The following is a 23,910-nucleotide window of genomic DNA, read 5'->3' on the forward strand; positions in this document are numbered from 1 at the left end:
AAAAGGGAGCTTATTTTTTCCAGACACTGGGGGAAACACTTGAATAATCTACAAGCAAAGTATTTTGCTTGTTTTACTTACTTATTGAAAGAAAAGGGATTTTCTCTAACTTGCAGGACACCATTTGGGAGACTAAGGTTTAGTTCCTTTCACTTACTGCATGTGTACACTCAACCATCATTACCAATGAAGTGCTGCTTAGCTACTTAATAAATCTTTCCCTTCTGCTTGCTCAAAAAGTTTTTACTTAGACTACTTTAAAACCAAATGCTCGTGGTTTGTTTTGGATTGGGATTCTTTGACGGCATTTTGGTGAAAATGGATGCTTTTAAAGCTTCAGCATTAAAGCATTTTCCTTTAGGGTTAGCTAAGTTTAAGCAGTTTAACTGATTTCTTCAAGGGCTGCCAGGACAATTCAACGTGTGACATGCTGTGGCCTGGCTGTTAACACTGCTACACATATCACATTGTTGGACTTTTCGAAGAGCCAAGTGTGGTTACTCAGCTTGTTCTCAGCAGGTGTTTGCAAATCAGTCACAGGCAAATAGGAACTCATGTGTCCCAGTAGGAGCTGTGCTGCTGTACAGGAAATCTGCATCTGGGACTCCTCAGCAAAGCTGACTTTTCATCATTTCTGTTTACACAAAACTGCTGCCTTTGGATTGGTGTTCTTAACAGGCCAAAACTGAGCAGAGCTTATGAGCATTTTCTCTGTTTTTGCTTGTTTTCGTAGTAAATTCCAAAGTGATGCTACATTAGATGATGGCATCTCCGTCAGCAGATGCCAGATACTGCACCAGGAAGGGACAATGTAGGGATCACTCGTGCATGGCACTGTTTGACTGGCTCAGGGCAGAGTGAGGGCTTCTAATTACAGCTGTGCACAGCTGGAGTCAGCACCAGCTCCTTTCACTCCAGTCACACCTATCTCTGCATTTACCACAGCTGAGTGTGTGAGAAGGGATTGTTTCCCAGTCACGTTTTCTGTTCTGACTTTGCGGTTGTTTGCCAACAGACCCAATTCTGCCATGCTTAGGCCATTCTAATGAAGTGCAGACCTCAGCATAACTCAACAACCTTTCTTCAGGCTCAGATTTTAAGCAGAAAGTGCTAACGGTTTTTTTCCAATCATTATTTTTGAAGTAAATAACCAGCCTTTCCAAAAATTTCAAAGAACTGAACATGTTTGTACAGTAAAATTAAGTTCAGTAAAGGTAAAGTCAAAGCCACAAATTTCCAGAAATGGAGTTTGAGTGGTGGCTTGTACCAAGAGAACACCACTAAACAGTTCTATTTAGCATAATGTTCACAACACCCTAAGAGGAAACAAATTGGGGGATGACTAAACAATTATGTATTCAAGTGGAAACATTAACGAAAAAAAGGTAACGAGAAGCCTTATTAATAAATGAAGACAATTTATTACTTCAAGTGTTAATGGTAAAAAAAATTCAGCACAGCTGTTGCATTTAAAAAAGTGAAACTACAATTAAGTACTATGTTCTAGTTCAATAAACAGATGAACCCAATGTTCTTTAAAATAGTTAAGCATTATACAGTACATCTTATGAAGACCCGTAAATTAAAGAACTACTTCTTAAATTTGGAGATTAAAAAAATTCTGCATTCACAGCTTTAGTTTCTTTTTTCTCCCACGCCCATCAGGAGTACCATCCATTTTGCGCTTCTGTGCCTGCAAGGTAAGATTTGATAGTGAGTTACTGTGATATAAAAAGGTTGTAAGCAAGCAATGTGTTTCAAAACAAAGCAGATGGAGAAGATTTACACTCTAGCAGCTTTAAAATGTGTTAAATTGCAGATGTGGCACATCTTTGCTTTTGTTTTTTATTCTCTGGAAAGAAAATAAATCTGGAAGAGCATGATTTCACAGAGGTAAAAAGTGTATAAAAGCAAATGTCATAAAGCTTCCTATTTATGAAAAGGTATTTAAAGGTTCTGTGAACAGGTCTAAGAAACTTAATAACCCATCACTATTAACCTTACTGATTTCTGCACATCTGCCAAGTAAGTTGTGCTTCTAAGGTTTTGCTACAACAGCTCTAGGCAATGACCTGAACAACAAATGGAGGTAAGAAAATGGGTAAAGCTGGTATTTTATTTACAAAACTGGCCGGCATATTAGCAATACTTCTAATTTAGTCAGCAAAGAGAATTGTCAAGCATCTGTGCTGTTTTCCCAGTCTAGCTCTACAAGCCCATTTGTAAACACATCTGTGGCGATTTAGCAGATTATATAAATCAAAATGCCAAATACATCCCTGTATCTGTATAGGGTAAATCTATAGTGTACCAACCCAGTGATCCAAAACATAACAAGTTTATCTGCTCCAAAGCATGTGAGCTGCACTTAAGAACCTTTTTTCCTTTATTTGACATCCACAACTGTACTAGCTGAACACCAACATGAACTTTAGGCAGCTTTTAACATTGCTGTCTTAAGTTGTCGTTGGTTTCAAATAACTTTAGATATCACTTGTCCTAGAGCTTTTTCACAGAAATGCTTTTTAAATCTTACTGAGGATGGTTTTGGTCCACGTTTCTTCTTTTCTGCCTTTTCCTTTTCTTCCAGTTCCATGTTTTCTCTTTCAATGAGAGTGATTAAAGTATTACACCTCCTTTGCAGCTCCTGCATTACACAACATATTCAATCAGTACCTTAGGCAGCCAATTACTGTAAAAATTCTCTTAGAATATTAAAAATGCTGGTGAGTAGGTAAGTGTTTCGCTGGATCTTGTCAAGAGTAACAAAGAATGAAATGTTTCATGATACTTACTGACTGGCTTCACAGGAATGGATTTGATCATGGATATTTGCTTTTTTAAAACACATTTGTATTTAATTCAGTTTTGAACTTCTCCTCCCATTTTAGTTTAACTGCATTTGCCACCCATACAGTTGCTGGAAAGCTATAAAAAGGTAAAGCCTTGTTCCCAATGCACCTACCTCAGCATTTCAGCAGCAACTTAATTAAATATTAATTTCATTTAATATTGTCATAGGCATTCATGAACAAAAAAGAGCAATATATATATACCATTGCAGTTCTGGACTTGAGAAACCAATCAAATCTGAATTGCGGCGAGTTTCGGATACATTGTCTTAATTCATCATAGACATTTTCTTTATCAAATCCTAGTTTGTGAAGCATACAGATTAGAAAGCGATCCTCCTCTTCAGTGTAATTCTTCCCTTTATTAGTACCATAGGATATTCTTAGTTGGTGGAAAGGGGCTTTATATCTCCCAATCTGAACAAAACAAATAAGACCACATAAAGCTAAGAAATAGGTCAGAATTAGCATGGACATCTTTTGTATGAAAGCAATACATCACATGAAGACAGAAAACTGGATCTTTAAGGATCTCCCATGCTAAGTCACCACAAGAAAAGGACTGTAGGTTCAGGACAGTGCAGTTATCAAAGATATCTAAACTGGCAAATTCTGGTTTAGACAGTACACAGCTTTGTAATCTTTTGACTAATGGCAGTCTTTCACTACATTTGAAAACAGGTCAGGATTCAAAGGGCAACAATCCTTTTTAGCACAAATCCTCAGGAAATGGTAAAATCAGAGTGAGAGTGAAAAGGTACATGAGAGTTAGCACATGGTTCAGCTGCCTTCTGGTTTATTGAGTCCCACACTTATTCCCTAGAAGAGAACTAACTCAGCAAACCTGAAGAGGGGAGAAAATTCTGGTAAAATGTCTTAATTTACTACAAATCTCTTCACTACCAAATACTGCTTGGTGAAACACAGACAAGAACAAAAGCCTCCTCTGATGGGTAAGTCTAAGTGCTCTAAACAGATGTTGCTCTCTCATCTCTGTTTCTAGCTCCCTCCATCTCCTGCTATCTCTGTCTCTCTACCTACTCCCTCTATCCCTACCTGTTTCTACCTGTCTCCCTCTGTTTCTCTCTCTCTCCCCCCACTTTTCTCTCTCCATCTTTCTACCTCTCTCTCTCCCCCATCTCCTTCCCCATCTCTCTACCTCCCTCTCTCCCCCTCATCTCTTTACCCCTGTCTCTCCCACTCTCTCCATCTTCCTCCATTTCTCTCTCTCTCTCTCTCCATCCCTCTCTCTCTCCTATTTTCAGTTACATATATCCAGGAGGAGTTGTGCTCCTTCCCAAAGCCTGTACTATGTGGAGTTTGTTATACAGCACTCTGAACTGCATGCTATAATACAGAAGACTGTTACAAACGCCAGGGTACACCGTAACTCAGGCTTCTGTGGGATGGAAAAGCCACAGGAAGCAATTGCTGAGCGTTATGCAAAGAGGCCAATGTCATGCCCAAGGTATCTTCATACATCAGCAGCACTGACCAGACACGGGTCCTGCATCTCCCCTCACTGGCACCAGGAAGCAAAGCAGGAAACAAAGCAAACTCACCTTCGTATCAAGAGCCTTTTTTATGCTGATTCGTCTCTGAATTCTGGCTTCTCCTCTTTCAATCTGAGCCATGATTTTCTCTATGTCTTGGAGTTCATTGCATCTTTCCCAGAACACAGCTAAGAAAAGAACAACCGGTTAGTTTCTTACCGTGCATTGTAAAAGTCAGAGGTTTTACCTTAAAAAAGGATGTTAGCTGTTCCTTGCTTTTACCAGAGCTTACTGCTGTGTAACAACAGACATGCATTTAGCTGATAAGGAACCTTCCCTTCCTGCTACCACGTGCTGCAGTATTATAAATGCTGTTTTAAGGCAGATAGATATAGGAATCTTTAGTTTAAATGAGGTGCAATACTGGTCAGAAAGATTTTTGTGTGTCAGTTTCCTTCTCATAGGAAAAAAAGCTTCTTCAAATGGAAATTGATGTAACAGAATACAGTTTTACCAAGAGAAGCAAGAGGGCAACTGAGTGGCCGAAGACAAGGAAGTGCCTAAAAGACAATTAGGTGTTTAAAGGGCTTTTGTAGAAGAGTTTTTCACATTTTCAAGCTGCTCTATACCTTTAGAAATGTACTGCCAGGACCTTGTAGCTACACTACAGTGGAAAACATTTCCGGGACATGAAAGGTAAGTAGCCGAGTGGACTCAGGTTACAAAAACCAGTGGTCACTGTATGTTCAGTCATGATGTGTTTACTGTGTTCTGTTCTTGAGGAGGAGGAAAAGGTTAACTACCGCTTAGTAAATACAAGGAAAAGGGAAATCTCTCCAGCTAAGCATTGTTTCTCAGCATTTCATTTTGCAAAAAATTAACAAGAACTGAAGACCCAGTTAGCTTTAGGATACAGTAAAGTAGCTCAGCAAGAGTTTACATGTGCATTTTAGTACAGTCTTAATTACGCAGGCACTAAAGATGGTAAAAGCCAGATCAGCAGATCCAAAATCCATCTGTATAATTTACCCCGAAAACCTTGAATAGCAGTGTAAGAAATTCTCAGCAGTTGCCATGCTCACAGGCAGCTCAAACAAGGCAAGCAGAGTTAGATACTCTCAGAACTGAGTACAGAATCAAGTTACCTGAATACTCAATTACTTCCTCTGGGGTTTTTCCTTCAACTTCTCGTGCTATATTTTCAATGTCATCACGGCCCCACTTCTCATTGGCTTTGATGAACTGGTTGAAATCTCTCTTATTCCAGTTAGTGAAGCCCTGTACAGCAATCAAGAGGAAACATTGCACAGAGGTCAGGATTTGTCAATCTTCAAATTTGATTCAACAGGTTTCTTTAAATTGCCTGTAACACTTCTGTCATTCCACAGTGTCAAACCTTTTCTTTCTCCGCAGTTTAATTTAGTAGAAAAACTGTTTTTATACTACAGTCACTATAGTCTCTCCATCTAAATATTGCATAATGATTAGCACTAGTTCTCTAGTTACCTAGTAATTTCTGGTAAGTTTTCAGCTGATAAATTAATCCCTCCTCCTAATATTCTCTGCATGGGATCACTTTCTAAGAAAAAAAATTGTTTAAGTGAAGCAAGCAGTGTCTACAACAGCTTTTGTTTTGTCAAAAAGTCCCCCCAAGTGCCTCACAGACACCGTCAGCCATTGGTCACTCTCCCTCATGAGGACACTCAGCAGGGACACAAGTAGCACTGCTGAAGTTATGAGCTACCAAAGTAGGTTCATTTCATATTACCAATAATTTTTACAAGTAGTTGGAAGTAGCAAGTTCTGCCAGTCATGTTGTGACTTAGTCACAGCTTACTGGACTGTACTGATTCCTGACTTCTGTGATTCTGGTGTCTCCACAGTGAGCTGTTCCAGCTCATTACTATGCAAGCAAGAAATCCTGTCCTGTAATTTTTCCCCTGCCAAAATACAATGTGTAAATACAATATCCAAATAAGGCATATCAGGCATTCACCTGTTTTAAATTATTCAACTATACATGCTTGCTGATTATATACCTATTCAGCTCATACCCTCTTTTAAGGAGGGGCACTATCTACTACCAGGTATAGTTTAGGAAAACTGACCATTCAGACTCCAGGATTCACTTCCATATGCGTGTGAAACTGAGGCAGAAGATAAGCATTAAATAATGTGGAATGAAGCACGCCCAGCTCTGCAGCCAGTCTGCAAGGTCCCACAGCCTACAGCCAATCCAAGTGCACTAATTTGGTTAATGTTCTTAACCGATATCCAGACCTATGACAAACCTAATGCTAGAACTCTTTTCAGTCAGAACGAAAATTTGCAGATTTGTTAACTACAGCACATGTGAATCAGTGACCAAGAAATGTTCCCGTAACACTGTAAAACACAAAACAAGCTTCAGCTGATTTCAGTCTCACTGAAGACCCAACAATACCTGGGTTAGAAGCTTCTCTTTTTCTTCTAGTTCTTCATCATTAAGAGGTTCAGCCTCATCAATCTTAAGCTGCTCTTCCTTTTGTGCTTGGGATGCATTTGGGAGATCAGGATTACGAGGTACCTGAAAGGTTTTGCACTTTGTAAAACTGAATTAACTTCTCAGAAATAATTGCTAATTGTCACTTTTTTGTTAATATGAACTACTAATTTCTTCAGCTGAACATTATTTTATTCAATTTAAATTATTGTGAAAGGCTGGAAAAGTACATAATCTCCTACTGTTGCAGTAAACTGTTCCAATGTGTGAATTTAAGAGAATCACCTAGAAGGGACTGGACCTTAAAGATCACCTCATTTACAATGCCCTGCCATGGGCAGGGACACCGTCCACTTAGACCAGGCTGCTCAAAGCCTTGTCCAACCTGGCCTTGGACACTTCCAGAGATGGGACATCCACAGCTTCTCTGGGCAACCTGTGCCAGTGCCTCACCACACTCACCGTGAAGAATTTCTTCCCAATATCCCATCTAAACCTGCCCTCTGTCAGTTTAAAGCCATTCCCTTGTAAAAAGTCCCTCTCCAGCTTTCCTGTAAGCCCCCTTTAGGTACTGAAAGGCTGCAATCAGGTCATCCCAGAGCCTTTTCTTCTCCAGACTGAAAAACCCCAACTCTCAGCCTTTCCTCTTAACAGAGGTGCTCCATCCCTCTAGTGAAGGAAATTCTTCAGTTACCTTGTAACCAATTGTTTTCCTGTAGTAGAGAATCTCTTTTTCCAATAGTTCAAACAGGCGAGGAGGAAAGAACTGGAAGTCCTGTACATTTGGCTGTTTTGGAGGCCGTGGAGCCTGAAACACAAAGTTTGCATGTGGCTCCCTTTTGCATCCAGAATCTGCTTCCTTGTAAGAACTGATTTAAGTTTATGAGCAAACAAAAAGCTTTATTGTTACAAAAATGTACCGTCTTAACTTGGGGGGGGAGGGGGAAAGTCACACCATGCAAGAGACAGTGACCACCACAAAGAATTCTAAAAGTAAAAGACCAGTGAGAGAAGGGGAAGAGAGGTCTTTTGGGAAGAGGAGGAGGAGGTGGCTGGGGAAAAAGTCACACATGTTTAAAGCATCAATAGGTAAGGAAAATTTACAGCTGCTTAAGTAAAAACCAGAAAAAACTTATCTTACCCTCCTAACATCTTACAAGTTTCATCCTGTTCTTACTTTTTTCTCACAGAAGTTTGTCTCCAGTAATTTGGAAATTTTTTCTAACTTTAAATAGTCTCTCCACTTTATAAAAATGAACAGAGCAGTTTTTATGACTAAAGACCAATTTTTTGCTTACAGTTTTAGCCATCTACCATGCACATTTCAACAATTTATTTCTTTTAATTAGTCAACTCACCTTGGGTGCTTTTGGTTCACTGACTCGAAGAGCCTCTCTGAAGTAAGCATCCACAGCATAATTGGCTTTTCTTTCTCTTTTAGGTGGTTCAATCCACTCTGTAAATGCCAACTATAAAAAACAAAACCCACCACCCCAAAAACCAAAAATTAAGTCTTGCAAAATCATGATGATTTTGCAAGCTACAAATTTTATATAAAATTAGATCTACATCTACTTCATTATGTAATAAATGTTTTTATTTAAAATATCATCATAGATGACACTGTATTTTACCCAATACCTCTTAAATAAATATGATTAAAACATGCAATTTAGTGCATTCCTCCGAAAGAAACTTAAAACATTACCTTCTGTTTTTCTCTGTAGTCTTCCCCTTCAAAATTATACACGCTAGATTCAGTATCCATAGTAAAATTCCTAAGGGAGCTTTCACCCATCTTTGAAAGTTTTTCGTTCATTTCCGCAGTCTTGGACGGGGGATACAGAAAAGAACAGTAGCCATTTGGATGGTACTTCATTATTTAACATCTCATTCCCAGATAGAACGGGAGCCATTTTGGAAGGCATGTCATTATTAAACACCTCATTCCCAGAAAGGAGCCACTCTGCAAGGTACTTCATTTTAAAACATCCCATTGCCAGAAAGAAGAGGAGCCATTCTAGAAGGTACTTGACTATAAAACATCTTATTAACAACATCAGAAAAAACAAACATGATTGTGCAACACAAAAACCCTCCACAGCAAAACCCCTTTTCTCTCCAGCTTGGAACTGAGGTATCATCCAGAGACACACTATCTTGCCATCACATGTAAATCTACATGTGGGCTTCCCCTTTCCAAACCTTCTCACCTTCTTTGCCCCTCTTTCCAAAATGTGATCAATATCTTCATCTGTAATCTCACTGTCCTTTGAGGCAAACACATGTGTTGCTCCATGTCTGATCATTTGCAGCATTTCATCCTTTCCAAGTTTATTCAGGTTTTGATCCACCAATCTTCCTAAAGATAAAAACACTCGAGGATAGCAACTAACTAAAGAGTTTATGTTATGGAAGGGCAACACGTGATTTTTCTCCTCCTTGTATTTCCACATACAAGCTATGTATTACTGATTCCAAGCAAGTCAACCAACTTTTCTCCATCTATTAGAAAAAGGAAAGACATTCATTTTCCCGGTTTAAAGAAGAAGCTGAGTGCTTTAAAAAAACAAATCTGACTTTATCCACTTGTATGCATCTATCGCTAGGGAGGTAAGCAAAAAGTTAGCGAGGAAATACCTACTTCTACAGTAAAATAAATTTTCAAGTGGATGAGGCCTTTGCACCCTCTTTTCAGAGTTCAGCTGAGGCAAAAGCCAACATTCCCACTGGTTCTTACTGGCTGATTCCACCATGGTTTACAATGGGAAAAGAGAATTGCATCCTAGACAGGAAGTGCCTTCATATACTTGCCTTGCTGGATGACTATGGAATCCAGGCGCAGTTTCATTTCCGCACGCTCCACTATCCTTTCCTCCACTGTATTGTCTGTAATAAACCTGAACACCCGGACAGTCTTGGTCTGGCCAATTCTGTGCGCTCGATCCTGGCCGAAACAGTGACAAAAAGTTCAGTACTTGTCTTCCAGCATGACTCCATAATTAGGCTTAAGATTTTCTTTATTTCCAGCACACTAATTTACAAAACAGGTTACTTAAATGTTTACAGTTATCCACGGCTACCCAAAACATTACATTTTTATCTACATTGCAAGTTTTGGGGTTTTTTGTCAGTAACATCGACAATGAGTCTGTCTCTATGTATCGTGGCTAAAAAATAGCAAGTTTTGGAGTTTTTTGTTAAATCACACAGGGGAGAAGACTTGGATGCACCTGACCTTAAGCAACCTTCTGTAAAAGCAAAGAATAAAGAAATCATCTTTGTACTGACCAAAACCTGCCTTTCTCAAAATCCTACAGTTGTGCCATGAGTAGTTCACGAAAAATACAATACCCTGCCTCTCATGACTAGGAAACATGAACCACTGTGAGAATCAGTATGCTCAAAATACACCTGTAGTGGCAGCTGGTCCTGTCTCACTTGAGCTTCTACACACCAGTTCCATCGTTATTTGAAGTAATTTTTGCTAGAGTATTTGAGACCCTACAGGTTAACTGAAGTCATTAAAGAGATTTCCAAGACTTGTCACTGAAAGGCCTCGTTTGTCAAAAAAAAAAAACACTGGCAGTTTTTAAATAGCTTTGCTTTCTTAGGTGGTCACTAATGTCCTTGACATGTTTCCAGGATGGAGATGCATGCACATCTACTTTAAAAAAAATTAAAGATAGTTGCTAAAAGGAGATCCTTCAGTTACCATCACCATAGAAGCAGTTTTTGAAAAGTTTAATTCAACTTTTCTGTATTTCATTTTCAAGATCTCAGGAAAAACAGTGTAAACACGTTCACCTCCACTCCCTGCAATTGTAAAGCTTTAAAGCTTTATAGTTTTGGGACTAACAACCTAGATTTATTTCATTTTCACTTAAACAAGTAGGCTATTTTCATTAAATAATACTAAGAGGTGTAGCATACACCCAGCATTTCCCACTGCATAAAACATTTTATAACCCAAATATGAGTAAGGCCTAATGGAAACACAGTAGAAGCTGCACTTGAACTGAAAATTGGTCTTACAAATCCTACTCCTGGTGCTAAAATGGGAAAATACCAATTTATTTTGGAAGTATGCATTTCTAGCAACGTTCTCTGAGAAAGAAAAGAAAAATGAAGTTTCCATCTGGAATTTTACCATAGCCTGGAGGTCTACTTGTGGATTCCAGTCTGAATCATAGAGAATTACAACATCAGCAGTAGCCAGATTTATTCCAAGACCTCCTGCCCGTGTACTCAACATGAACACAAATTTTGAGCTGTCAGGATCGTTGAATGCATTAATGGAAGCCTAAATAAATGAGAAGAATGTATCAGTTGAACTAAATGTTTTACAAGTAGTATTTTTAAATACAACCCTTAAAATTGTGAATACCTGTCGTTCATTGTGAGGAGTTTGTCCATCCAGTCTGCAATATTCATAATTCCTCCACATACAGTAATCTTCCAAGATATCTAGGACTCTTGTCATCTGACTGAAGATTAGAACCCTTGAGCCTGTTTGGGTAAAAAGGTTTCTTATGCTTTCACCAAAACTTAAGATTTAACAAACTGCAAGTCTGCACTACCAGAAAAGGAAGAAGGGCAGTTCCATGTACTAAGAAGAAAAGTAGTTTGAATTTCAGACCCCAAACTACCATGCAGGGCTGCAGCTGCTGCTGTCACAGCATGTCCAAGCCATGTTTGTCTTACTCTGATATGTCACTGTCTAGTTAATGGCTGCCTTTTCCCTTTTGTTTTGTGTTGTACTCCTGAACAAAATGTTCCCAGACACAACAGAGTAAGATGGTAATACAAATACAAAAACATCATTGAGTATAAAGAATAAAATTTTGACATATTTGTTTGGTTTGGATTTAAGATCTCTAGAAACAAAGTGAATTCTTCTTAAAGACTTGTCAGTTTACTTACCTGCCAAGAACAACTTAAAAAAAAAAAGAGAAAAGTAAATGTTCAGTAATTTATGCATACATACACAACCATTTCCAGTCTACTGGAGAAATTTAAGTAAAACACAGGATATAACAAAGTTTCTACATCCTTTTGTCCTTTAGACTCAAGGGCTAATACTGAACTCTTTTGCTTAAGATGATAATTTGATTTGAGACCAGGCCAGTATTAATTACAACACTTCATCAATAAGCCTGATAGCAGAAAGAAACCAAGATCAAAAAAAGCACAGTAGCCACCGAATTGTTTGGTTTTTAATCTTGAGTTATATGGCCACAGCTGCTTGGATGATACCTAGATACAAAGTACACGTTACTTTTATGTTACTGAAGGCCGAGGTTTGGAGGTGGTTTTGTTTTGCTGCAAAGTGTCCCCACTCACAAACTTACCTCCAACTCCTTTAGCAAAGCTACTTCAGTAACTTCAAAAAATAATGAGTTAAAAATTTATTCCAGAGTCAAAAACTCTGTGGCAAGTGAGTTTTATAGTAATCCATTTCAAAGCTTTGTCCCTACTATCAAATAACTTTAAAACAACTCAAGAGTTCCTCCATGTCCTCCTCAGGCGCTACTCAAAATCACATCCAGCAAGAAACGCCGACATTTCACAAAGGATTTGACTTTAACCCTGCATGAGGACTCTGAATCTGAGATGGTCCTTCATGGCAAATCAAAGGTGTGGCTAAAATACTACATGATTATATTTCAAATAGCTAATAAGACTAGGAAAGAAAACCTAAAGCCCCAATCAAATGATATTTCTGTGGTCTCAGCTGGGATAAAAAAAAGGAAAAAAATAAAACACTTCAGCACAAAAAGCCATAATGGACTACCGATTCAAGCACGTATCATACTAGAAACCAACAACAATCCTGGCTAAAGTCTGCTGGTTTTTGCTCAGGATACACAGAAACATCACCGAACCAAAAAGCTCTCAAAACAAGACACGTACCTTGTTCTTTCAATTTAGGTAGCAATTTGTCCAGAACTACCATTTTGCCACTGTTGGTGACCAAATGCATGTCTGTTGTGTAAGGTGGGCCAGGTTCTGCTCCATCAAAGAGGTAAGGGTGATTGCAGCATTTCCGCAGCTGCATCAGGATGTTCAACAGTCTCATCTTGTCCAGCTTCCCAGCCGAGTTCAGGATATCTATGTCCTTCATCAAGATTCGGGTATACCTACAGCAAAGAAAGGAAAAAACCTTCTGGTCACTAAAATGAAGTTGGTCTGTTTTTAAGCAACAAATGTTGTCAAAATCTCACCCTCCCCTCATTTCATCAGGTAAATCTTCTTGACATGCATGGTTCTGTCATCATAGCAGTGTCACAAAGAAATAGGCATAAACTGGGAGTACATCAGAGAGAATTAAACCAAGTTCCACACAACCTTCAAGTCACAGACAGCACATTCCTTCCGAGCCTTAACCACAGCCCAGTCAAGCATGTGCATTAATTACCATTCTCGCTGCATTTTGCTGAGGCCCACATAAATTTTAACTTCCTTCTTTGGAGGCAAGCTTTTCTCCACATCAGCCTTGATGCGACGGAGAAGGAATGGTCGTAGCACCTGGAATAGGTTCGTCATAAAATGCATTTTGGAAACTGAAACACTCAGCAGGTCAATAGACAAAACACAGAGCAGATATTCTCTATCACAGATACCAGATCTATTATTAGACAATCTGAGAAAGCAACCTATATGGAGAGATTACTTGCTGTACATGGGATATACATGTGCTTTCTCTGGAAGACTCAAAGATTAGGTCAAAATCATCTTTCATATGGTTCTGTGTCCTTTGACTTAATTTTACTTGACTGAAAATTTCTGGAATAATCTCTTTTATCCTAACAGTCTATCATAAGCATTAGAAGAATTGTTTAGGATTTAACTTAGGTAAAAGTAACACTTGTACAAAAGGCAGAAGGACTCACCATATGAAGGCGCTCCACCAGTTTTTGATCCCCTAGACAGTTGTTTGTATCAAACCATGAATCAAAATCCTGTATCAACAAAATCATCAGTTTGTCAGAGCCTTCCTTTCAAGGTGCAATGGCATCACAATGATGAACAAACACAACTCTTATATAGCCAGTAAGTAAAAGAACAAATGACCCTATTTGGACTATTTTTATGAAAAGCTCTGTAACACAAACATTTCTAACTGTCAATCTATCATTTATCAGTAACTGACATCCCTAACTATATATATCCAGGTCTATTTTCAAATCTGGAAAACCAGCAAAATTAATTTGATTAGCAGAAATGAAGACTTACTTCAGCTGAGTTAAAGACATCTGGCAAAAGGAAGTTTAGAAGGGCCCAGAGTTCATGTAAGTTGTTCTGAAGTGGAGTTCCAGTTAATAGCAGCCGGTTGGTAGTCTTGAATTCCCTCACAATTTCTGATAACTGAAGGACATTGAAACATGAGCAAATATAAAAACATTACTAGTCCCCACACCACCACCTAATAACCCACACAAATCTCTTTTTCAGTGTAAAATAAATTACCTTTGATTTTTCATTTTTAATCCTGTGGGCTTCATCTATAACAAGGTATCTCCAGTTGAACTTTTTGAATACTGACTTCTCTTTGATAAGCATTTCATATGATGTTACACAGACATCCCATTCTCCAGGCAACAACACATCTCTCACAAAGGCAGCCTAGATAACAAAGTGACAGCTAGTTACTGAGGCTTTGTCAAATTAAAGCAAAAAGAACACAGTAGCACTGTTACAGTTTCCTATTTTAAGTCTCATGAGGTTTTGTTGGTCTACACAGTGTCCTGCCTTCATAAAAGGAGAAGCAAATCTTTGAACAAGAAATTATGAACATAAAGTGATGAAGCAATAGCTGGGCAACACACACATGAATTCTAAGCTGGTTATATCCCAACTAGGCAGCAGTGTAGATCTTAAACCACTACAAATCCAAGTAATATCCTTCCCAGGGAAAGAATGGGAAAGAACAGCAAGATCACATGCTGGATTTCCACTACAAATCCAAGTAATATCCTCCCCAGGGAAAGAATGGGAAAGAACAGCAAGATCACATGCTGGATTTACACAGGAATACACAGGAAAAACCACCACATCCAAACTTACTCTCTGGTCTTTGTCACCGATCAAACAAACTGCTCGAAGTGTTGGTACCCATCTCTTGAACTCATTCATCCAGTTCTGCAGAGTAGACTTAGGAACTAACACCATGTGAGGTCCAGGAATGTTTCTGTAGTGTTTCATGTAGCCAAGAAGAGAAATTGTTTGCAGTGTCTTCCCAAGACCCTGTAAGACACATTAATGTGTTAGAAAAAAGAAAACCTCTCAGAAAATACCTTTAAGAAAACCCAAGAGTGAGCTCCGAGTACAGCATGGAAGGCACAGCAGCCTGAACAAATGAGGGAGATACAAAAAGGGTTATCAAAGGCTTGGTTAGGAAAGGCTTGGATGGCTTCCCGCATTTCATTAAAACAAAGTAGCAAGAGTAACATTTTCAAACCTTGGACTATAAAGTTAGAATTTTGCCTTACCTTTCAAGTAAGACACCTTGTTAAAAGTACAAGGAAGCATTATTTCCTAAAACTTTGTTTTGTAGACCATGGTGTACGCAGGTTATTTAGAGGTCAAATTTTACAAATTGGATTTAGGTGTTCTCTTAAACTTGAAATAAAGTGAATAATGAATTTTTAATTTATTCAATTAATTATGCATTAATATTAATGACGCCATCACCATAATATTATATATTATTAGTGCTTTATAATAGTAAATAAGTTCTTAATTCATTTTTAAAAGGAGGCTTCCACAGGCCAGCAATGACATCAGTTCCTGTGAGGAGAGAACCAAACAAGTGTAAAAAACTGTATATGTCAAAGAATAAAACAAATACTGAGCTTCTGGTAAAACGTGGTGTCTTCAACATATAATTTTAACTAAAACAAAACTGAGGAAAACCTGAAAAATCAGATAATTCCCATAATTTAAGTAATTAAAAATATTATTCAAATTCACAGGAATTAAAAACCCTAAACACCATCAGCAGAAGTCATATTTTGTTCTAAAATTTGAGTCTTTGTCTTCAAAGACTACCAAAATCCACCTGGTACAAGATGTGGAAAAGTGCTTATAAGCTGTGTGAAAAGCATTAATAACTTCAAAACAATAAATACCTAAAAATAAACCAAAAATATTTAATAATATTTGATCTCTTCAACACAAGATGGATTTTGGAATACCACAAATCCAAGGACTCATAAAGCTTCCCAAGTGTTTTCATTAAAACAAGCCTGCTCCACTTAGCCAAAAAAAAATCCTCTATTCGTAAGCATGCATGTTTAAGAAAATCCTTGATGTATTTAAAAGTGAAGCATGTTACTAAACAGTAATTTAAACTCCTTTGTCTCTAACTTATCTTTAAGTTTTATAATACAGAAATTACAAGATATGGGAAATGCAATACGCTGAAATTAATTTGATTTTAGATTTTTGTTTCTTCTTTTCTACTCTGTATGAAAAAGAGATACATCTAAACTTATTAAGGGGACAAAAACATCTGCCTATGAAACTACTACAATTTCTTCTGCATTCATCCCTTGTCTTTTGAGGGAAAAGATTAAAAACAGAAGCAAAAGCTACTATGGCCAGTGCCAACTGAAATGCCCGTGGTCATGGTGTATGAGAAATTTTAACACAGCTCCCTAGCTACATCTATCTTTGCACTGTTTTTCCCAGAAAATCCCCACTGGTGTAGCTGTTCTGTGGAGATTACTCCATATAGGATACTCATATCCTGCCATCTACATGTGGCCCTAGCAACAGGAAGTGTTTCCACATTTGCTGCTCTTTTCATATATGACACTCTACTCACAAGGGCAGCTTGAGAATACCATAACACAACACCTGCAGTTTAGAGAGAAAGAAAAGAGGACGTGTCATTTTGTGGAACAACTCCCCTCCACCAGCTTCATGTTCCTAAAGGTTGACAGATTCCCTTTCCATATGCCTATTTTTGAAATCTGCCTGCACAATTTATTAAAAGTGAGATACCTTTGACATTTTTAAAATTAGTGACTTTAAACACATAAGAAAAATAAGATTTAGCAAATTATGTATTGCATTTTGTGTTATTAAAACTCCCATATATATATACACACAGCTAGACTAAAATGGCATTGTACTGCATGTGTTCTTAAGTGATCCTAAACATGGGCTCTGTGCATACCATTTCATCTGCCAGGATGCCATTGATGCCATTTTCATACAGAGAAATGAGCCAGTTCAGTCCTCGGATCTGGTAATCACGCAGCTTTCCCCATTTCACATCTAAAAGACATCAAAGAATAGACTAAAAGATATACAAAAACTGAGGAAAGAGTTTCACCACCTCTTGTCTGCTAATTGACAGTGATTACCAAAGCTACAGAACAACATCAAGTAATAAATTCATGTAATAAATTCAAGGACAATGCAGAGTGGAGACAGCAACATGCTAATTTTGTTTCTGCAAGCTGCTGCAACAGCTTTGTTTTCTGCAAGAACCCAAAGCACATGGAAATTCTAACTCTATCACCACTGTCCAAATCAGAACACAGTCAAGCATTAAAGCAGAATACTGAATTCCATTAAATGAACTGGAAGCTGTTAGGTGATGTTAATTATACCAGAACATAGGTGAGATATGTAAAAATTGTAAGATGACAGACTTAATAACTCTTTTCTATTAACTGAAATATAGCAACTGGATTTCTAAGGGACAAGACGCACTGGACCATCCTGCTAGCCTAACTGAAAATAAGCAGTTCCTCAATAATACATTTTGTACCATTAGATTGATGCTGGATATTTCCCCCCCACCCCTCCTGTCTCGCCAAATTATTTCATCATCCTTGTGGAACATGAAAATCAAGTTCATTCTAAACATTTTGAAGAAAAAGAAGAGGCGCAAGAAAAAAAAAAAAAAGGAAACACACATGATGGAGATTCTTCAAATCGAGTGCAGACATTCGTTGTCTTGGAGCTTTCTGTTAACAGCTCCTCGTCCTCTTCCTGCTCTGTTCTACGGTGCCGATAGCTGGAAAAGTCCAAGAAAGTAGTGTCTGGATAAACTGAAAAGACATCAGCTTGCTGCGAAATAAATCTAATGTACATTAATGGATATATTGCAATACAGAATGCAAACACCCAAAGAAATTTCTAGCAAGATTCTTCATTAGAATTCATGTTCAGCAGGCTCAAATATCAGCCCAAAGTGACTGGAAAGGGATCAATGTGTGCACCAGTACTGGCCTTTAACTGTAAGACAGGGAACAACACTGCATTTAAGTTCTGCTGCAGCTGCCAAACACTGGAGCCCTACAAGCTGCAATGAAGGCAATCCAAATTTCTAGACTTACAATTTTCAAGCTGCTGCAAGGTGTTGCATACTGACGTTCTTCACAAGCTCTTAAAATTTAGACGGCTGCTTTACTTTTCTGCCCCTGCTTTTTTTCATGCTGGAAAGCTTTAGCATCAACACAAATCTCTTGTAACTCCTTGAATTCTTAAGCAACCCTCAACTTACAGGTAGGCAGTTGAAAAAAAAGCATACACACTGACAAAGGACAAAAAACTTAGCAAGTTTAACTTCCACTTTTAAAGTACAATAAAATCTTAATTATAGTACAAGTTGGCCTATGTGTCATCACTCACTCGCCAGCTGACAGTAAATTCTGTTTCTCGTCCTTCTTTATTCGTGGACGTCCAGGTTTCATTTTTAAAGGTGAAGTTGGAGTTTTCTGAGCAGCAGGCTGAATGAAATGAGCAAAGAGCTCAGTCTGCTTCAACAGATACTCAAATCTGTTTGCTCTGTCTGTTTGCTGGTGACAAGGGAAAATTAAGTGGAACAAGTGTGAGACATTCCAGTATGTATTCATTCAAAAGAAAAAGCAAACAAATACTTTTAAAATATAGATTCACATTACTTTATACACATCACTACAACACCAAAGAAGAGATGAGTAACATCAATATACCTGCTGCTGACAGACTCAATACTCTTTTTTGGGGCCAAGGCTCATCTTTGCTATGCAGCAAGATCAAAGCTGCAAGACAGATCTGTGCCAAGACTGAAATCTGACTTTGGCACAAAGATTGCACAGGTCTCACTAAATAAGAGTCCCCTTAACAACTTTCTCCAATCAAAAGTGATAGTCCCGCTCCCAAAAATTTCCCCCACCTATCACACAAGAGATTCTTCATTGTACTCATTCATCTCTCACCAAACTGGCAACGACTGCTCCCTACTGCACCGGTGACCTGCCTGCTCAGTGAGATACAGAACCTCCCTGGGCTGTCAGATAAGCAACAGAGCTGGCATCAGAGGGCAGTGAGGGCAGAGCAGCTCATAGCCACAAGCCAGAACATCTATTTCAGTAGCACAGACCTTAGATATGCCCAGCCTAACTCATCAGGCTACCCCCTTTGATAGGAGTTGCTGCTTCTGCTGCACAAGAAAGATTACAGCAGACAGTATTAGTATTGAAAGGTTCAGCTTCTTAGAGACAGGTTCCATTTGGAATCAACACACCTTGCCAAGGCCACACCAAAACTTTGAACAGACAAACAAGCCAAAAACAGCTCCAAGGCTAACAGTAACCACTCTGACATTCTGCCAGCTATCACAGCACAACCTGGTATTTAGCAACTTGCAGCACAGCTACAGGAAGTCAGCTTTCTTAGTAAAAAGGAACATATGTTCCAGGGTTCTGCAAGAGCAATTGCAGCTCTGTGAGTGTTTTCCTCCTTAGAGCAAATAGATCCTGCACTATGGAAGAGACAGGAAGACAAAGTGTTAGAGAATAAAGAGACCACGAAAGAGACCTTGATGTACCACAGAGGACTCAGACTCACTCTGTGTTTTAAGCTTGAACGACACAGCTACAATCCACATCCACTAAAAGTAAGTTTTCCTGTCTATTCTTCATAGGTTTTGTTTGCTTACTTTGCAAGAGTTTCTGAGGTTTAAACTAGGTAAGATCTCACTACTATCCATATTGCACACCCTTATTTTTAAGCTCTTTTTTTACTGCCTGTACAAAAGAGAAGTAGAAGAAATGCAAACTGCATTGCAGAAGGTTCCTTGTTCTAAAATTTTAGTGAGGAATCTTCTGCAAGTTTTGGCTCTGCACACACATCTCCACACTTGCTTTAACTGCACTTAAGGATGTTCCTTTAAGGGACTAACAAACATTATCTGTGCCTTTTAGACAGGACACAGAAAAGAACAGGCTGTACTCTGCAACCCTAAGCTATCCCTATACCAACAGAGACACTTTTCCCATTTCCTTTTTCAGCGCATCTCTAAAACACAATTGCCCTTGTTATTGTGTCTGTCTAGAGACTAAAGGAGACAATTCCAAGTTCACTTCCTTCAGTGTGCCAGAAAGTAGCACAAAGAAACATGCAGAAGATGACTGGGTTATTTTCAGTGGCAAGAAACACAGGAAGCAGCAAATTATAAGAATCAGTTTCACTTTCCTATGAAGAAATTCCACATGGAGTCACAGACACTGGAATTACAAACAGGAAGAAAGGCAAACAGGGAGGAAGAGAGAGAGGAACTGTGATGAGATGGTGAGGAATGGGCGACTCCATCTCTTACATTGTAAAAACTATAAAGACCCTATATTATTAAAAAAAAAAAAAGGAAAATAGCAAATTTTCTCCTTTCTAACCTGTGAAGCACAGAATCACTCCCATCTTCAAAAACCTGAGGTCTCTAATTAAAGCTTCACAAAGACATTCCTAGACAACCTTTCCATTTCTGACTGAGAAGCTGAATGCTCAACTCTTTATAATCCCTCTTGCCTACAGGATGGACTGCTCTACAGGTAACTTTAAAATGCTGGAAAGGAGAAGGGTCCAAGGAGCGTTTTTCTGGATTTTTTTTTTGTTTCAAGCTACTTAAATATTTTTTAATACCTAGACAAAGCTTTAGAAATCCAGTTAAGATATTTCAAACAAGCAAACGGAAACTCAAATCTATTTTAAATAAGTGCATAAGTACTGAATAGCTGTACATAGTCCTAAATATTACATACCATTTTCTCTTCATACGTAGGATCTGTTTCCTGGATTTCTTTTTGTTTCGCCAGAGATGCATCATCAAAAGACTCCTGAGGTGAAAAAAATTAAAAAGAAGTATTTCTGAAAAAGAGAAGATACCCATGTGAAGGAGAATAAGCTTGTTTCACATTGTATCAAAGCAGCAAAAGCTGGCTGTGGCACCTGATGTGGATAGATAGTAGTCAGCTCTCTATTATTTCCTATACAATTACCTGGAGGTGGATCAAAGATCCCTGCCACAGGGTGAGGGACAGAGCTGAGTCTCTGTAATCCGATTTAGCTCCATCATTAAAGCAGCACATCAACGTGAATGAGGGAGACAGCTGTGGTCCAGGAGCTCAGCATGCCACCTCCAGGGTGCTGAGCCAACCCCTCCTGAAGCTGGCTCTGGGCGGACTATGAGAGCACCAGCTCCAGGCCTGAGGCGAGGGTAAATTCAAGGTTTTTGCCAGATTGCCCTGGTCCCTCATCATTCTGCATCAAAGGAACAAATCTAAGCAAGGACTGCAGTTTTGTCCTGAAAGCTGAGGAAGAACTTAGGAAACAGTATTTTTCCCCTATGTAGTTTACTAAATCAAATAATGTTTATTGCTCATGGTACTACTAACAACAGAAAAACCAGCTGGCTGGGAGAGGGCAGTCTTCCCTCATTCTCTTCCTGCCAAATCCTTAACATACTGCCTTCAATTACTCTTTCAGATCAGGGCTTTTTTATCCTTGTCTCTTCTGTCATTAGGTTAACTCTTTCCACATAATCTCCCATATGTATTTTTATCTTCTGTTGCTAAAACTAAAAGCAGTGAGATGATCCTTCCCTGATAAACAATGCTAAGGTAACATTACAAAATAACTCTTAAAGGATGAGAAAATGAAACAAATGAAATGCTTTCAAGTGTTTATTAACCATCTGTTTAACTGAGCCAAGTAAGAATGGAGCTAAATTCAATCTTTACTGGCCAATACAGAACAAAGAAACAGCAAAAGTAAGAATCAAATGAAACAAAGGCTGGCAAGAAACGGGATGTTTGTCGGTGGGTATTTCCTCACAAACCTCTGGCAGGTGAGACATGTATAAACAGAAAAATCCTAACACAAATGTTTCATTCAGTCAAAATATAAAGAACTGAGCATAAGAAGTTATGGCTAAAGCTCTTCTGAAGTCATAACCAAATCCTCTTACTCATCCCTCACTGGACTGAGCCAACACCCATCGAGCACAAGCAGAGGACCGTTGGAACTTCTGTTCGAACTTCCCCTTTCTCCTGCACCGCCAAACCTGGAAAGTGGAGCAGCACGGCCATCAAAGCTCATCATCTGCTGCGCAGATGACAAAGCCCTGCAGTTTAGCTGGAGACCAGGGAAAGCAGTCTTTCCGATGCTCACGACTATCAAGAAGGCATTCCAACTCCAACTTCACTGTATGCCAGGAAATCCCTTCTCAAGGTAAAAAAAGAACTTGGCAGCACAGAGAGCCCTCGCACACAGGCGCCTCGAGAGCACGGGTTTCTCAGCCTCCACACGCTAAACTCCAGCCCGGAATTGCCCTATTTCTGCAAGTTCGAGCAAGAATTATTTCCCACAGTGCTTTGGCTACTTGCTCATCCGAAAAACATGGCAATTGCAAATTTATTTAGATCAAGTAGGTTGGACAGCCCAGCGTGACCCAGAGTACAAAACACCCAGCGCTGAAAGCAGGACCGACCAGTTTCCTGCTATCATTAAAGAAACAATGCTGCGATAGAATTAGCATCTCCAGGCAATCACTTCCAACCCCTTGAAATTTCTGGAATATACGCACCTGTTGCCAAAACAACCCCTCCACCAACCCTCACACCGTCTTTCGCCCCCCAACAACAACAACAAGAACAAGGAAGAAAAAAAAAAAAAAAAAAAAAGAGAAAAGTTTTGAAGCACTTCAGCAGAAGAGCATCGCTCGTGCTTTTTAGACGCCGGGCTGGCTCGCCGCTGGAGCAGGAAGCGCAAAGGCTGGGCAGGGTCTCGGGGAGCCAGGAGCGGAGGGAAAGCCTGCGGGTGCGCGGGGGGCTCCGCCGCCCCGTTTGGAAAACAAATACGCGGCATGACCCGGCCGCAGCGCCTCCTTCCCCGTGTCCCGGCGGCAGGAAGAGCACGACTCCCGGGCCCCCTGCGCGGCGAGGAGGGGGCGCGGAGGGATGGGACCCCCCCCCCAGACACCCCCACCCCACCGGGCCGCGCTCCCGGCGGGAGGGAGGGCAGAAGAGACGGCGGCGGAGCCGGAGCGCGGCCCGGCTTTGCCAGGTGCGGCCCCGCGGCCGCTCCTCCATTGTCTCCCGCGGCCCCACGCGGCCCGGGGTGTCCCACCTGCCGCCGGGGAGTGGGGGGCCCCGCCGGCCCAAGCCGACTCACCTCCATCTTGATGTCGCCCCCGGCCAGGCCGGCGGCGCAGGGCGGCCCCGTCCCCACGGCCTCGCCGGTGGTGGCGCCCGGTGGCAGCGGCGGCGCGGGCGGCTCGTCCGGCTGCGGCGGCGGCTGCCCGGCGGACATGATCCCCGCCGCGAGGAAACGGCGCTCCGCCGAGGCTCGGGCTGGCGGCTGGCGGGCTGCGGGCAGGGGCGGGCGGCAGCCGGAATCCCGGCGGAGGAGGAGGAAGAGGCGGCGGCGGCCTGCGGATCCCGGTTCCCGGAGCGCGGCCGGCGGAGGGAACGAGGCCCGGCCCGGCCCGTCCCGGCGGGAGCCGCCAACCAGCGCGCAAGTCGCGCCGCGAGCCCGCGCTCGCGAGACTTCCCCCCTCGCGCGGCGGGGACGGCGGGGAGCGAGCAGCGTGCGCCGCCGCCGCTGGGGGCGCTGTGGGGCCCGCCCGGTCCGCACGCGGAGCGCCCGGGAAGCAGCCGTCTGGGATCTGCCGGGACCCCACCGAGCCCGCGGCGGCTGCTGAGGCCGGGCAGGGGGCGGAAGTCGTCTCTGTAACTGCGGGGTCCTCACATCCCCGTGACTCAGGGCCGTACAGGAGAGATCAGGTCAAGCCTGGGCAGGCATCAGG

The 23,910-nt window shown here is 40.6% G+C and overlaps 1 protein-coding gene across 1 annotated transcript; it reads right to left on the minus strand.

Annotated features, from left to right (window-relative positions):
• Positions 1-1,398: 1,398 nt before the first annotated feature.
• On the minus strand, positions 1,399-23,585 carry SMARCA5 (SWI/SNF related, matrix associated, actin dependent regulator of chromatin, subfamily a, member 5). The gene is made up of 24 exons (XM_048304132.1): positions 23,277-23,585; positions 20,867-20,941; positions 18,477-18,643; positions 17,759-17,859; positions 17,011-17,111; positions 14,895-15,074; positions 14,298-14,453; positions 14,064-14,195; positions 13,721-13,789; positions 13,246-13,355; positions 12,741-12,967; positions 11,215-11,336; positions 10,978-11,130; positions 9,642-9,774; positions 9,041-9,189; positions 8,536-8,655; positions 8,186-8,296; positions 7,522-7,635; positions 6,789-6,911; positions 5,491-5,623; positions 4,415-4,533; positions 3,057-3,269; positions 2,537-2,647; positions 1,399-1,693 (listed from the first exon to the last, which is right to left on the minus strand). The coding sequence occupies exons 1-24, from the start codon at positions 23,412-23,414 to the stop codon at positions 1,628-1,630; spliced, it is 3,123 nt and encodes a 1,040-aa protein (XP_048160089.1). The 5' UTR covers positions 23,415-23,585; the 3' UTR covers positions 1,399-1,627.
• Between the last annotated feature and the right edge of the window lie 325 nt (positions 23,586-23,910).

This window comes from Corvus hawaiiensis, chromosome 5, assembly GCF_020740725.1.
Source record: "Corvus hawaiiensis isolate bCorHaw1 chromosome 5, bCorHaw1.pri.cur, whole genome shotgun sequence".
NCBI classification, from domain to species: Eukaryota; Metazoa; Chordata; class Aves; order Passeriformes; family Corvidae; genus Corvus; species Corvus hawaiiensis.